Here is a 16,672-nt window from a genome sequence, read left to right as displayed (position 1 = left end):
ATCTGGCTCAAAAGATATTTTTGATGACTATAAGCATGCTCAACTCTTCTGTTCATTAAGGCTGAAAATTCAATAAGTGTTTGGTGTACTGGGGACTAAGCTACCTCATAGTGAGCAGCTGTCAAATGATTTGCTGAAAACTTCTGCTCAGCCCACCACAGTAAATTGATAGAAAATTGCCAGTTTCAGGACATACCCAGAGTGAGGGGAATTTTAGTAATCTCTTTCTAAGCCTTGCACTACCACCTGTAAATTTAGAACAACCTATTAAGAAACAAAAAGAAAAAGAAACCTGGATCCATGTGGCCTTTTTACCAAGGCAGCAAAGAACCCGTTATTCATACTGAAGGCACATTGGTGGTTTTGCTTGTAGGCTACGTGTCTTTTGGATCTGCAGGATCCATCAGCCTTTAACCAAGGGCTTACACCCCTTACATCATTTGGCCTGGGCATCAAAAATACTCGTTTGAAGAATTGTCCTCTAAAGTAATTTTTAATCTAGTGATTATTCATATACAGTAGCATTGTATGTAAAGGCAATTATGTGAATTAAGCTGTACAGAGCTCAGAATTACCATCCATCTGCCAAGTATGCTGTGCCCATATCTTTGTCACCTAAATTTGAAAAAGCTCCTATCTGGGCATTTTGATAATCTCTCAAAAATCATCATTATAATGGAGTGTTGCAACATGTTATGAAAAGTGCAAAGAGTAGCACTGGAGAAAATAATTTCACATGAACAAAATACTTTCACTTGCATTTAAAAGTTTTGATGATACAATAGCCCTTTGTTCAGAGAATGGGTGAAGGGATCAGCCATTTACTGGACTTTTTAAGACAGCTTTATATATACCATGCACTTCACATTCTTGAGAGGGAAACACTAGTTCGAGTTTCAAGCAATGGTCTAGAACTCTCCCATCTCTCTTGCCCCTTTTCTTTTGTGCTCTCTCAGACTGGTTCAGCCTCTAACTGTGACATGTTGGCTCTGTTATTCTCATTTCATCTCATCTAGCTATTTTCTTTTTTTTCTAATTCTTTTTTTTTATTTTATTTAGTTATTTTTCAAGTACAGTTTTCTGTCTATTTCTCCAATCCCAGCCTCCCCCGCCCCTTGCTCCCCACCTCCCTCCCATTTCCACCCCCCCCCAGTTCTCGCCCCTGTGTCCTTCCTATTTGCTCCTCCAAATCCCTCCCCCTTTTTCCCCTTAACTTCCCTTCCTTCTCCCCTCTGGTCACTGTCTCCTTGTTCTCTATTTCAGTGTCTTTATTTTTATTCTGCTTGCTTGTTCATTTTGTTGTTTAGCTTCCTGTTAAAGGCGAGATCATATGATATTTGTATTTTCTTGTTAGTGCATTTTTCTCTATTATCTGGACTTTGGGTCTACCTCTATGGACCTATTTTAATCCACACATCCTGCTTCAAGCAACCCCCATAATCTTAGGCAGGTACAAATTCCCCACTCTAGACTTGGCTAAGTCTAGAAATATCCCAGTACAGTCATATGGCTGTAAGCCAGTGATGGGGATCCAACTAAGCTACTTAGAAAACATTGGTACATTACTCATTTCATGTCCTTAAAAGAGAAAGCAAAATCTAAGGTCTAGGCTCCCAGAGTGGCATTTAAAAAATGACTCACGATACTTCCAACTTTAGGATCTTTATTGAATTTCCACATATGTAAGGCACACTAGTGCTAAACAGAGAGAAAGAAGGTAGGGGGCTTCAAATATAAAAATATAAATGGATTATTTTCACCTATTTCCCCTACATTTAAAAAATTTTTCTCCTTCTATTCTTGCTGTCATTTGTTCTCTCTGATAAAGGATGCAGGAGGTAGCATGTTCCTGGGAGGGAAATTGGCAAAAGTGGGAAGATGTGGAGAACCATTTATTGGGGCAGGAACAAAACGCACAGGCATATTGAGAAATGGATTGAAATTCCAAAATAGAGGGCATATGAAGCCAGGAGCACAAGGCCAGGAAGGTAAAGGAGCAATACCAGGAGGAATGATTGCAGGCCTTGACCAGTTTTCCATGGGGAGCCCTGGGCTTCCCGTTGGGAAAGAAACATGAGCCATCCTTCCATTGTTGGGCATTCTCACATATCCTGGAGGCACCTGCATCATTATCCCAGATCTAATGGTGGGGATAGGTGGAGGATCTCCTACTTGTGGGCATTTGGGTGGAAAGAATCCTTGACCTTGTGGCAAAGCCACAGGGAAATTTGCATTATTGACACCTCTTTCTGTGTTTTCATTGCTGACCCCTGCTCCCCCTACCATCAGTGAGGGAGGGGTACTAGAGAATTTTGGGATCACATTAATAGAATTTTGTCCCATTTTCTTCCAGACTGCTAGCCCCTCAGAGCTATTTACTTTTGCAGTTGCTAGGGACTCTTTCACAACTGCAGGTGGTGGCCCCTCTGGGTGTTTAAGAGCTCTTGAACTGTCCACAGGAATGCTGGATCCTCTTTTCTCCCAGAGGCTCTCCAGTTGCTCTCTTACAAGTTCAGGTGGCAAACTGAAGGGAAGTCTCAAAGGCAAACGAGGTTGGCCCCAGGATCCCACTTCGTCCATCAGCATGGTACTGGAAAGCTGCAGAGACACGTTGGGTTGTTGAGTCTCATTCTTATTTTCATCTGCAGTTACAGCTACAGGTGAAGAGGAGTGCCCTTCAAGGCTTACAAAAATAGAAATAAATAAGTTAATAAAAATAGAAATTCAGCAACTATGAAATATCTAAAATATGTGATTTATCGAACTCTCTGAAATACACCAGGGGAAAGGAGAGGGCCTTATTTCTTCCTACTTCTACTCAGCAAACACTTCTTTAACCCACTGGACCCTTATCAGGCAACCTCTTTGGCACCAAACTCTGTGATTACCCTTCACAAATGACTTGTGGCTCCACCCCACTCCTCATTTCCCCACCTCCTCAAGACAGCATCCCTAAAGGCCCCAGTGTGCAGACTAGCCATAGCAAACAGCAGCTATTTCAGTAGGATCAGTGATCCACTAAGCCCAGCATTCACATTTTGGCAGGCATATTCTGGAGAATCTTTTGAGGGAAAACATTTTTTTCTCTCCACAGAAGTTGAAGAAACGTTAGTTATGTTAAACACCCCACATTGTTTCTCTTTATGAAGCATCATTCAACATTGAAGTAGAATTTTGTTACATTTTTCTTCATTCAATCCACACCACACCCTAGACTACCAATTTCCTCATGTTTAAACCTGACTGTTTACACTAAGGATTCTAGAAAACTAATAATAGTTTATTGAATTTCATACATACTTCCGTTTTGAAACTACATTTAAAAATCACCACCCTAAACCCAGTCGGTATTCATAGTACCTGAGTGTATACCCTTCAAGTAGTTGTCTGAGATTCCCCCCCACCCCAGCACCCCCTCGAACCCACTTGTCCTTGTCCCACTTACTCAGGAAAAGTTGTACTCAGTTTTGTACTTACACATTCCCAGTACAAGCCATAGAGAAATTTAATAGGGAAACCCTTTTAAGTTGTCGGAGAAAATCGGCTGAATGTCCATGCAGGTTAACGCCGTCCGGAGCAACAACTGGTACTTCCACCTTAGAGCAGCTTGGCAGCTCCAATGAAGCCAGAGACCAACTGTCTTGGTTCTAGACCTGACGTTCTCTTGCTAAGGTGACCAGTTGCTAGGTAACAAGGGGGGGGAACCACGTGCGGGGAGGGGGAAGGGATGAATCCATGACACTTTTGAAGGTAAATATAAAATTCCTTTTTGCACATAGTAGATGGATGATAAAGAGACATTCAGTCCCTTAACCTGGTTACATGCCAGTTGGAAAGACAAATTATTTAAAGATTTTAGAAGAATCATGGAGACATGGTCCAATGTTAGGAATTATTTCTGAAATTTTACTTAGGAAAGATAGTTGTCATGTCTCTTCTTCAAGTTTGGAAATACAAACATTGAGCCCAGAGTTCCATACCTAATCTTCTCATTAGGTGTGGAACTTCTACTTTGGAAGATACATATTATTAACTTGGTAGGGAACAGAGATTCGGGAGGTTAAATTGTTTTAATCTGAGTCTCTTATATGAAGATGAAACAAAATAACACTATAAAAATACATCTAAGAATCATGTTGCTTTTTATTTTTAGCCCCTTGATTTGCAGTTCTTTCCTTCATTTTACCGTCTAGTTTATCAACTGTGTACATGTATTATTTACACATACATAAATATATATTAGTATATATTTATATAAATATAATTTTATATATTTATAAAATATAAATATAGTTATATATTTATATAACTTATATAAAATATATTATATATTTATATTAAGTATGTATTTATATCATATATTTATTTATCATGCTTTTATATTATATATAATATTTAAATAATATATGATGTATTACATGGTGTGTATTATATATTATAAACGAATATATTATATTTATATATTTATATGATATGCATATAGTATATATTATGTTTATATATTTATATACTGTATTGTGTTTATATTTTTGTATTTTTATATAAAATTATATATATAATCTCCTGTGATAGACCTCTGGATACTTCTGTGCAAATGGAAGGAAGGAATAAAATCTATAACAGGTATCAAACTTTACGAATATTCACATATTGCCTTGTAACTTTTTTGCATAAGGGGTTTTCTGCTTTTCCAGCCTAAATTTCATCCCCCTCTCCCACTTTAAGCAAGAATACTCCCCAGCTTTTATTTTCTGCCATTGGTCTACAGATTAATTGCTCTGAAATTACAAAGGCCATCCCCTCATCTAAGAATACTAATAGATTGCATGCCAGCTTGTTTGTTTGTTTGTTTGTCTGTTTGTTTAAGAGACCGCTTTCAGGAGGGAAAAATGTAATGGAAGCTGAGGATTTATTGAAAAGTAGCATAGTTGTGAAAGCAGCTTAGCTATAAATGCCTTCCATTACTCATAGTCCCTTATTTCATGACACAGCTCCAGACATTACTCACAGATTTGTCAAAAGGTTTTGAGAACTTCATTGAAATGCTAAGTGAGGGCAATAAAAAATGTTTACTTTTGCACAATTATGAGGTCATGAAAGATGTGAATGTACAGCTAAAATCAAATTTTTTTTTTCAAAGAAATTTTGCAGATGTGTAACTGTGGGTAAAGTATCATTTAAAATACATCTTTTCACCCTGACTGGTATGGCTCAGTGGCTTGAGTGGCTGCCTGGGAACCAAAGGGTCACTGGTTTGATTCCAAGTCTGGACACGTGCCTGGGTTTCTGGCCAGGTCTCCAGTGGGGGGCGTACAAGAGACAACCACACATTGATGTTTCTCGCTCTCTTTCTCCCTCCCTTCTCCCTCTCTAAAAATAAATGAATAAAATCTTTTAATAAGTAAATAAAAACATCTTCTCAAGAAGATTTGGCTGGGTGGTCGGCATGCAATGAAATATACTGATCATGTATCATAGAATTGTGCCCTTGAAACCTATATAATCTTACTAACTGTTGTTACCCCAATAAATTTATTTTGTAGTATACATACAAAAATAAACACAGGTAGTTTAGAAAAAAGAATCCAGGAGATAGAGACATAAACATGAGTCTTTCTGTGGCAACCAGACTAATAAGAAAGTGATGAGGAGATTGTTAGTTTGATCTCTGAGAAACAATTGTCAAAGATCTCATCTGTTAACTCACTTTCAGATATAATGTAGCTGTGCCCCTGGAAAGCTCTGCAAGTAAAGGATGCCTAAAAAGACAGACCAGGTATTTTTAGATGTCGGTTGCTATTTAATTCCATGCATTAAAAAGCATGAGATTAATGAAAGCATGATATTATACCACAATGGGCCAGACAGCATTATTTAGTTGCACAACTATAGGCAGTACTCCTGTCCTCTCTGCCACCAGCTGTCCTACAAACTCTATGTGGTAAGTGATGAAGATGAACAGATGGGAGTGTGATCATTTCACCACCAGAACTGGGAAAAGCAAATGACAATATATGCCTCACTGTTGAACCTATTCCTGTGAAATTCAATCAACTATTATTACTTTTCTCAAGTTTTTGCTCCAGATTTTTAAAAAATCATATGGTATTTATTTTTCTCTGACTAGCTAATATCACTTAGCATAATATTCTCTAGGTCCATCCATGCTCTTGCAAAGGGTAAGATAGTCTTCTTTTTTATGGTCATGTAGTATTTCACTGTGTAAATGTCCCATAGTTGTTTTATCCACTCAACTACTGATGGACACTTGGGCTGCTTCCATAACTTGGCAATGGTGGATAATGCTGCAATGAAGATAGAGGTGCCTATGTTTTTTTGAATTAATATTTTGGGTTTCTTCAGATATATTCCCAGAAGTCGGATCACTGGGTCAAAAGGTAGTTCCATTTGTAAGTTTTTGAGTTATCTTCATACTTCTGTCCACAGTGGCTACCCCAATCTTCATTCCCACAAACAGTGCAAAAGTGTTCCTCTTTCTCCACATCTTTGCCAGTTCTTCTTTGTTGATTTATTGTTGATAGCCCTTCTGACAGTGTGAGATGATATTTCATTGTTTTTAATTTGCATTTCTCTGATGATTAGTGACATTAAGCATCTTTTCATATGTCTATTGGCCATCTGTGTGTCCTCTTTGATGAAGTGTCTAGTCATGTCCTTTGCCCATTTTTTAAAATTGGGTTTTTGGGAGGTTTTTTGGTGTTGAGTTTTATAAGTTCTTTATAAATTTTGGATAGTAATTCCTTAATGGAATGTATCACTGAATATGTTCTTCCATTACTGGGTTGTCTTTTTATTTTGTTGATGGTTTCCTCTGGTGTTCAAAAAATTTTTAGTTTGATGTAGTCCCATTTATTTATTTTTTTTCTTTTGTTTCCCTTGCCTGAGGAGATAGATAAAATGTTGCAATGAGCCATGTCTGAGATTTTACTGTCAATGTTTTCTTATAGGATTTTTATGGTTTTGAGTTAACATTTAAGTCTTTGATGCATTTTGAATTTATTCTTTTTTAAATTTTATTTAGTTATTTTTCAAGTACAGTTTTTTGTCTATTTCTCCCATCCCAGCCCCACCCCACTCCATGATCCCCACCTCCCTCCCATTTTCTCCCCCCCAGGCCTCGTCCCTGTGTCCTTCATACTTGCTCCTCTAAATCCCTCCCCCTTTTCCCCCTTAAATTCCCTTCCCTCTCTCCTCAGGTCACTATCCCCTTGTTCTCTATTTCAGTGTCCTTGTTTTTATTCTGCTTGCTTATTTGTTTTCTTATTTAGCTTCCTGTTAAAGGTGAGATCATATGGTATTCGTCTTTCACCACCTGGCTTATTTCACTCAGCATAATGCTTTCCAGTTCCATCCATGTTGTTGCAAAGAATAGGAGCGCCTTCTTTCTCTCTGCTGCATAAAATTCCATTGTGTATATGTACCACAATTTTTGATCCATTCATTTACTGACAGGCACTTAGGTTGCTTCCATCTCTTGGCTATTATAAATTGTGCTGCTATGAACATTGGGATGCATAGGTTCTTTGAAATTGATGTTTTAGGATTCTTAGGATATAATCCTAGCAGTGGAATTGCTGAGTCAAAAGGTAGGTTGATTTTTATTTTTTCTGAGAAAATTTCATACTATTTTCCATAATGGTTGTACCAGTCTGCAATCCCACCAAGAATGAACTAAGGACCCCTTTTCCCCACAACCTCTCCAACATTTGTTGTTTGTTGCTTTGTTTATGATATCCATCCTGACTGGTGTAAAGGGGTTTTAATTTGCATATCTGGATATTCTGAATGCCCTCCTTGGAGAACTGTCTGTTCAAGTCCTTTTCCCATTTTTGAATTGGGTTAGATGTCTTCTTAGAGTGGAGTCGTGTAAGTTAACTTTGTATATTTTGGAGATTAAACCTTTGTCTGAGGTATCATTGGCAAATATGCTTTCCCATACAATTGGCTGTCTTTTTAATTTAATACTATTTTCTTTAGCCACACAGAAGCATTTTATTTTGATGAGAGATCCCATTTGTTTAATCTTTCCTTCATATTACTTGCTCTAGGGGACATAACAGTAAAAATGTTACTGGGTGGAATATCTGAGATTTTTTTGCCAATGTTGTCCTCTAGGACTTCAATGGTGTCATGGCTTATATTTAAGTCTTGTATCCACCTTGAATTTATTTTGGTGTATGGTGTAAGTTGTTGCTCAAGTTTCATTTTTTTGCACATAGCTGTCATGTTCTCCCCACACCATTTGTTGAAGAGGCTATCTTTACTCCATTTTATGTTACTGCCACCTGTGTTGAATATTCATTGACTGTAGAGAGTTGGGTATATTTCTGGGCTCCCTGTTCTGTTCCATTGGTCTATGTGCCTGTTTTTTATGCCAGTACCAGGCTGTTTTGATTACAGTGGCCTTGTAATACAGTTTGATATCAGGTATTGTGATCCCTCCTACTTTGTTCTTCTTTCTCAAAAGAGCAGCTGCTATTCGGGGTCGTTTATGGTTCCATATAAATTTTTGAAGTATTAGTTCTATGTCTGTGAAATATGACATTGGTACTTTAATGGGCATTGCATTGAATCTGTATATTGCTTTGTGTAGTATGGACATTTTGAGGATGTTAATTCTTCCAATCCATGAACAAGGTATATGTTTCCATTTGTTTGTGTCTTCCCTGATTTCTTTCTTCAGTGCTGTGTAGTTTTCTGCATACAGGTTTTTTACCTCCTTAGTTAGCTTTATTCCCAGATATTTTATTTTTCTTTTTGCTATATCAAATGGGATTTTTTTCCTTGATTTCTGCTTCTGCTGATTCATTGTTAGTATACAAAAATGCCTTCGATTTCTGGATATTGACTTTGTATCTTGCTGTTTTGCCAAATTCATTTCTTAGGTTGAGCAGTTTTTGGGTAGAGTCTATAGGACTTTCCATGTACACTATCATGTCATCTGCAAACAGTGACAGCTTTGTTTCCTCCTTTCCTATTTGGATGCCTTTTATCTCCTTTTCCTGCCTGATCACTGTGACCAAAACTTTCAAAACTATATTGAATAGAAGTGGTGAAAGTGGACATCCTTGTCTTGTTCCTGATCTTAGTGGGAAAGCTTTTAGTTTTTGCCCATTGAGTATGATATTGGCTGTAGGTCTCTCATATATGGCCTTTATTATATTGAGGAATGCTCCCTCTATTCCCACTTTGCTGAGTGTTTTTATCATAAATAGGTGTTGTACCTTATCAAAAGTTTTTTCCACGTCTATTGATATGATCATGTGGTCTTTGTCTTTGCTTTTGTTTATGTGATGAATTACATTTACTGATTTGCGACTGTTGAACCATCCTTGCATTCCTGGGATGAATCCTACTTGGTCATGTTGTATAATCTTTTGCATATATTGTTGGATGTGATTTGCTGATATTTTGTTGAGAATTTTAGTGTCTATGTTTATCAGCATTATTGTCCTGAAGTTTTCTTTCTTTGTTGTATCTCTATCTGGTTTTGGAATTAGGATGATGCTGGCTTCATAAAAAGAGTTTGGGAGTTTTCCATCCTTCTGGATTTTTTGGGATAGTCTGTGAAGAATGGGGGTTATCTCTTCCTTAAATGCTTTGTAGAATTCTCCTGTGAAACCATCTGGTCCAGGGCTTTTGTGTGATGGAAGTTTATTGATTACTGCTTCAATTTCTTTTCCTATTATTGGTCTGTTCAGGCTTTCTGCTTCTTCTTCATTGAGTTTTGGAAGATTATATTTTTCTAGAAATGTGTCCATTTCCCCTAGGTTTTCAAATTTCTTGGCATACAGTTCTTCATAGTAATTTCTTATAATCCTTTCTATTTCTGTGGTATTAGTTGTAATCTCTCCTTTTTCATTTCTAATTGTGTTTATTTGTGTTCATTCCCTTCTTTTCCTGATGGGCCAACTTAAAGACTTGTCTATTTTGTTTACGTTTTCAAAGAACCAACTCCTGGATTCATTGATCCTTAGAATTGTGCTTTTAATCTCTATGTCATTTAGTTCTGCTCTGATCTTGGTTATTTCCTTCCTTCTACTTGCTTTGGGCTGTTTTTGTTGTTGTTCCTTGAGTTCTTCCAGGCATAGAAAAAGGTTGTTTGTTTGAAATGTTTCTATCTTCTTTCGGTTGGCCTGTATTGCCATAAACTTTCTTTTCAGGACTGCCTTCACTGTGCCCCATAAGTTTTGGGTCATTGTGAGATCGTTTTCATTTGTTTCCAGGAACTTTTTTGATTTCTTCCCTAATTTTATTCTTCACCCATTCGTTGTTTAATAGCATACCATTCAGTCTCCATGATTTGGGGTGTTTTGGGTTTTTTCCTTTGGGGTCGGTTTCCAGTTTCAGTCCCTTGTGGTCAGAGAAAATGCTTGGTATGACTTCAATATTCTTGAATTTTTGAGGCTTGTTTTGTGTCCTATCATGTGGTCTGTCTTTGAGAATGTTCCATGTGCATTTGAAAAGAATGTGCATTTAGTTTCTTTGGGATGAAGGGCTCTGTATATATCAGTTAAGTCCATTTCATCAAGGGTGTTGTTTAATGCCGCAATATCTTTGTTGCTATTTTGTTTGGAATATCTGTCCATTTTTGATAGTGGGGTGTTCAAATCCCCTACTATAATTGTGTTGCTGTCAATATCTTTCTTGAAGTCCTCTAAGATTTTCTTGATATATTTGGGTGCTCCTATATTTGGTGCATATATGTTTACGATGTTAATGTCTTCTTGGTGGATTCTTCTCTGGAGTATAATGAAGTGACCTTCTGGGTCTCTCTTTATGGCCCTTTTTTTGAAGTCTATTTTGTCTGATATGAGAATTGCTACCCCAGCTTTTTTTTCTTGTCCGTTTGCTTGGAAAACTTGTTTCCAGCCTTTCACTTTTAGTCTGTGATGGTCTTTTGTCCTGAGGTGGGTCTCTTGTAGGCAGCATATATGTGGGTCATGCTTTCTTATCCATTGAGCTATTCTGTGTCTTTTGATTGGAGCATTTAATCCATTTACGTTTAAGGTTATTATTGATAGGTACTTATTCATTGCCGTTTTTGTACCTGTGTTCCTTTCTGTCTCTCTCTTTTCCTTCCTTTCCTTAAAGCAGTCCTTTTAGTATTTCTTGTAGGGCTGGCTTGGTGGCAGCAAATTCTTTTAGACTTCTTTTGTCTTGGAAGCTCTTTATTTGGCCTTCTATCTTGATTGAGAGCCTTGCTAGGTAAAGTAGCCTTGGTTGTAGGCCTCTGGTTCTCATTACTTGGAATATTTCTTGACATTCTCTTCTTGCTTGGAGTGTTTCCATTGAGAAGTCAGTAGCTAACCTTATTGGGGCTCCCTTGTATGTTACTTCTTTTTTCTCCCTTGCTGCCTTTAAGATTCTCTCTTTGTCTTGGAATTTTGCCATTTTAATGGTGATGTGTCTTGAAATGGGCCTCCTTGGGTTCCTCTTGAATGGGACTCTGTGTGATTCCTGGATTTGTGTGACTTTTTCTTTTGTCAAATTAGGGAAATTTTCTCTCATTACTCTTTCGAATATGTTTTCTATCCCTTGTTCTTCTTCTTCTCCTTCTGGTATTCCTATTATTCGGATATATATTGTCTTGCATTTCTCTTAATCCCTCTTCATTCTTTCTGAGCCCCTTTTCCCTTTCCTGTTCTTTCTGTGAGATGCTTTCTACTTTGTCCTCCAACTCACTAATCTGATCTTCTCTCTCATCTTCCCTATTTTTAATGTTTTCTACTGTGTTTTTCAATTCAGAAATTGTATTCTTCATTTCCTCTTGGCCCTTGCTAATAATTTCCATTTCCTTTTTCATGTTGATATAGTTTGCAGTGAGATCGTTATAGCTCCCCCTGTAGTTTCTGGTAGCTCATTGTGAGCTCTTTGAACTTCCTGATAACCAGTGCTTTGAATTCAGTGTCTGATAGTTGACTTGCCTCTATTTCATCTAACATTCTTTCTGAGGATTCCTCCTTTCCTTTCCTTTGGGGATTGTTTCTTTGTCTTCCCATTGTTTGTGAGACTCTTCTTGTTAGCCTCAGCTTCTTTGATTAATCTGTTTTGACTCCCTGGGTTTATGGTGTGAGCTTCTGTGGTTGAATGCCTGTGAATTTCAGTGGTGCAGTCTCTTTCGGTTATTCTGTCATTCTCTGCTTCCACCTACTCAAATATTCAGCAACTTTTGGCTTCTCTCATACAGCTAAGTGAAATTTGTCTCTCTGACTCTACTATTGGGAGGCCTCTTCTATGGGTCCAGCTCTGGTCTTTTCATATTTTCAAGTTCATTGTGACTCTTGTGGGTAAAAGAAGGAAAAGACAAGAAAGAAATAAAAGCAAGAAAAAAGGGGTAGGGGGAATGCAAGAAAGAGAAATTAGTTTAGAAAGAAAGAAAAAGGAATAAAACAGAAAATTCGAGAAAAGAGGACAAAAAATATTGAAAGATGAAACAGTAATAAAATTTAAAAGAAATAACAGATTACTTTTAAAAAGCAAAAATATAAAGAGAGTAATGGAAAAAGAAAGAAAAGTGAAAAAAAGAATAAAAATAAAATAAAATAAAGAGAAAAAAACAAAAACAGCAACAAAAAAGAAATGTCACTTGTTGGTTTCAAAGTAGCCGAACCGGTTTTTCTGGATGCAGTTGGCTGAGAGTCAATTGTTGTGATTTTTCTGCCAGCCCCTCTCAGGAGCCAGATACTTGGTGCCTCTCCCCAGCTCCCTACAATGAGGAACTAGGACTTCCTCACAGACCTCCCCTCCCAGGGGTTACTGCCATAGGCTGGTTTGCTGTGTTTGCAGGCACCTTCACACGCCTAGTTGCCTGGTTCCCTTGGGATTGAGCACAGACCTGCCCCCATTCTGTGGGGAAGCTCTGGGCCCTCTGCCCAATCTCGGTTAGCTGCCAAGCTAGGTGTGGAGCAGACCAGCCTGTTGTGTCTATTGGATTCAGAGCCCCACGCTGTACCTCTCAGTTCTCCTGGGCTGGTAACCACAGAGTCCTTGGCGGGGGCCCTTTGTCCTCAGCACCCTCTCAGCAAATTCTATCAAACAAGTCTCTCCTGGCACCCCATCTTGCTTGGCCAGAAAGGGAGGGGGTTGAGGGTCTCAGCTCTTTCCCCAGGACCCCTCAGCACTTGGGGCTTCCAGATAGTCCAAAAGGGATGGACTGGAAGCTGCAAGCTGATTTGAGGACTGGACACTGACCTAGAAACTCTGTGCGCACATCATGGCACGCTGCGTGGTGTGTACTGATCCCCCGAACTGTGCGCAGGCTGAAATCCCTTCTGCTCCTGTGCTTGTCTGGGTCCCCTGGCCAACATCAGCTGAAAAATCCTAGGGAGGGAGCAGCTCAGGGGACCAGTCTGGGCGCTGGACGTTGTCTCAGGCGCAGTCAGGCACTTGCCCATGTACACTGCATGTCAGGCGCTTGGTTCCCTGAACTGTGCACAGGCTGAAATCCCTTCCACTCCTCTTTGCCTAGGCCACTTGGCCGCCCCAGCCTTAAAATCCCAGGGAGGGGGCCGTCCGGGGGCTGAATGTTGGCCCAGGCACTGTTGGGCACTTGCTGCCGCAGGGAGCTGGTCCCCCAACCATGTACTGGCGGAGATCCCTGCTCTTCCTCTTTGCTCCATCCCGAAACTACTGTACTGCTGCTGTCTCTCTACCGTCTGGTTCCTCTGTGACCCTCAAAGTTTCTGGTCCCTTATTTTCATATATGCTTGGCAACTGCTGGCTTGCTGGCTTCTCCTCCCCAGATTTTTTTAAAATTGTTTTAAAACAGTAATTTATGGCAATTACTCCAAAAAGAGTTATATTTCCTTGCATGCATCAGAAGTTCCTTCAATGTATATACATACCTAATTTCTTGAACTTGGTTTGAAAAACAAAAACTATTGTGGATTAGTTCCTTCTTGATTATAATGAAGAAATTATGCATTCATGTTGAATACATTTTATCAAATATTATTAAAAATGAATCATATGTGCCAAGTTCAGAGTTTTGATTCTGGAGTCATAGGAATACAGATCTGGTATCAAATCTCAGCTTTTCTATTTACTGCCTTTGCGAATTTGAGCAAGTTTCTTCTTTGAACCTCATTCTCCTCATTTGCAGAGTGGAATTACAGAGTTATGTATGAAAAGTGACTGTTACATACTAGGTGATTAAAATATAAGCCCTTTCCTTATAAATATTAGACTCAGCTTTCTTATATGTAAATGAAAGTGAGGATAATCTCTTAACTATTTGAGGGTTGTTGAGAAAATTTAATATGTTAATTACATTAAAGTGCTTTGCAACCTGAGAATCACTTTACATATGTTAGGCTAATATAACTCTGGATGATGTTTCAAGGACAAGAAGAATTTGGGGCCCATTTAAATAACATTGTGTAGGTGGCCATCTATCTCACCTACATGGTTGTTTTTCATTTCCTGAATCAGTAAAATGAGGAGGATTAACCACAGTATTTAAAAAAAACCCAGGATGTAAAATACTTTAAACCTTTTGATTGGCACTATATAAATCTCACCTATTATATTTAATGCAATAGCTGTGTTAGAATAAAGAGCGTGTATTTTTGCATTTGGATATCTATTTAACTGGGCTTTAGAATCTTACGTTTCACAGCAGGAATCACTGAAAACCCCTGTGATGATTAGAATGGAAAGCTTGAAAAAAAATACTTGGTTTTGAGATAGTGAAGATTTGATTGATTCTCTGAACAATTTAGATTAAAAAAATCCCCTACTCTAGTCACCCCACCCGCTCCCACACACATAACCCTCTCAAGTAATCAAATAAATAGCTAACTGGAGAAAGTGTAGCACTTTTATTGGTTGGCTATAATTCAGTGTTCAGGAAAAAATTGCTGATGTTAGTCGAAATTAAAATAATAAAGCTCATCCAGAGAGACCATGTTTGTTCAAACACATAAGTGTTTGTTCAAAGGTCCTGGATAATTGCAAATGCTGTGAATTCAGCTATCTTTTTGCCTTTATTTTTGAAGCATTTCATATGTTCTGTAACTTACCGAACCAAGGTTTGGCAGTGTGGCACCTTGATACATGAGGATTTTATTTACAAGATTCCAACCTCAGGGGCAGGTGGGGGCTGAGTGCGCTTCTGCTCAGAGCTCTGATTTCCCATGGTACCCAGCACTTGTCTTGCTTCCCAAAAGGCAATAAGCCACAACCATGCCCAGAAGTTCCCCATATCCTTATCCTTTCTTAAGCCAGCTGGGCAACACAGGTCTCCATCTCTTCTGTAAGGTGCTATTATGGGTTTCAGAGTCACCATCCTCTTGTAGCAGCTCTCTCCTTCAGGATCTGAGGTATGTTGTTCTCAGCCTGCATGTAATGATTCAGGGAAACATGTGCCATGTTACACTGGATAGGGTGGAGTCCAGGGAGGCGCATGACCCAAAAGAGTGGCTTCTCTGTAGGCCCTTCAGAGAAGCAGAAGTCTGCATTCCCAGTCAGAGTTCAATTCCATTCCAGGCATCTCCCACAAATCCGTGTGTAGTTCGGCCTGCACAGCTCCATCAGATCTCTCTTTATACCCTTTCCTCCTGCTTCTTCTTCTCTTTCAGACCTCCTGATGGAATCCCCTTCTCTTTCAGCCTGTCCTTATTTTAAATGCTCAGCCTAGAACTTCCTATGTGATCTCTTATCAGGACCCACCTATAATGTGCTACTTTTGCTAGTCCCCCTGTATCTTTTACCTTCTTTTGGCTGTCATCTTTTTTGTTTGTTTGTTTGTTTATTTATTTATTTATTTATTTTTATTGATTATGCCATTACAGTTGTTCTATTCCCCCCTTCATTCCCCTCCACCCTATCCCCCGTCCCCACCATTGCCCCCCCTTTAGTTTACGACCATTTGTCTCAAGTTCTTTAGATTCTATATTTCCCATACTATTCTTGCCCCTCCCATCTATTTTCTATCTACTGTCTATGCTACTTGTTTTCTGTACCTTCTCCCCCCTTCTCCTTCTCCCACTCCCCTGTTGCTAACCCTCCTTGGGATCTTCCTTTCTATGTTTCCACTCCTGATCTAGCTGTCCTCTTAGTTTGCTTTTGTTTTAGGTGTGGTTGTTAATAACTGTGAGTTTGCTGTCCTTTCACTGTTCATCTTTTTTATCTTCTTTTTCTTAGATAAGTCCCTTTAACATTTCATATAATAAGGGCTTGGTGATGACGAACTCCTTGAATTTCATCTTATCTGAGAAGCGCTTTATCTGTCTTTCCATTCTATATGAAAGTTTTGCTTTAGTAAGAGCAAGAGTTCCTTATGACACAGGGACACCCACCTCCCTGCCTATATCATGAGTCACAATATGCCCTTAAAGTCATTACACATTTTGCCCAGGGCAGCAGCACTACTATTAACTTGCCATTGTTATGCAAAGTAGCTTAACTGCTGTACCATCCACTTCCCTTTTCTCCCAATCTAGGTTTGTGTGGATTTTCAGGGGAACCCCACTCTGCCCCCTGTTATACTCCCACTTCTGGTTTTTACAATAATAAATTGATATATGTGTTTATTGAGCAAAGAGTTCATCAGAAGAAAACAGCAGACTATGGAGGGCCAGGAAATGGGAAAGCACCTCTTAGAAGGTTACTAAAATAATGGAGAAATCTAATTCAGTTACCAAAGTTG

At 38.8% G+C, this 16,672-nt stretch overlaps 1 protein-coding gene across 1 annotated transcript; it reads right to left on the bottom strand.

The window, feature by feature from the left end:
• Positions 1-1,806: 1,806 nt before the first annotated feature.
• PRR32 (proline rich 32) lies at positions 1,807-15,160 on the bottom strand. Its single transcript, XM_053662322.1, has 2 exons — positions 15,096-15,160; positions 1,807-2,683 (listed from the first exon to the last, which is right to left on the bottom strand). The coding sequence occupies exons 1-2, from the start codon at positions 15,158-15,160 to the stop codon at positions 1,807-1,809; spliced, it is 942 nt and encodes a 313-aa protein (XP_053518297.1).
• Positions 15,161-16,672: the final 1,512 nt, after the last annotated feature.

The sequence above is a fragment of the Artibeus jamaicensis genome, unplaced genomic scaffold, assembly GCF_021234435.1.
Source record: "Artibeus jamaicensis isolate MK-2021 breed Jamaican fruit bat unplaced genomic scaffold, CSHL_Jam_final contig_240, whole genome shotgun sequence".
Taxonomy (NCBI): Eukaryota; Metazoa; Chordata; class Mammalia; order Chiroptera; family Phyllostomidae; genus Artibeus; species Artibeus jamaicensis.
The sequence above is the reverse complement of the archived record's forward strand: the minus strand, read 5'-3'. Positions and strand labels throughout refer to the sequence as shown.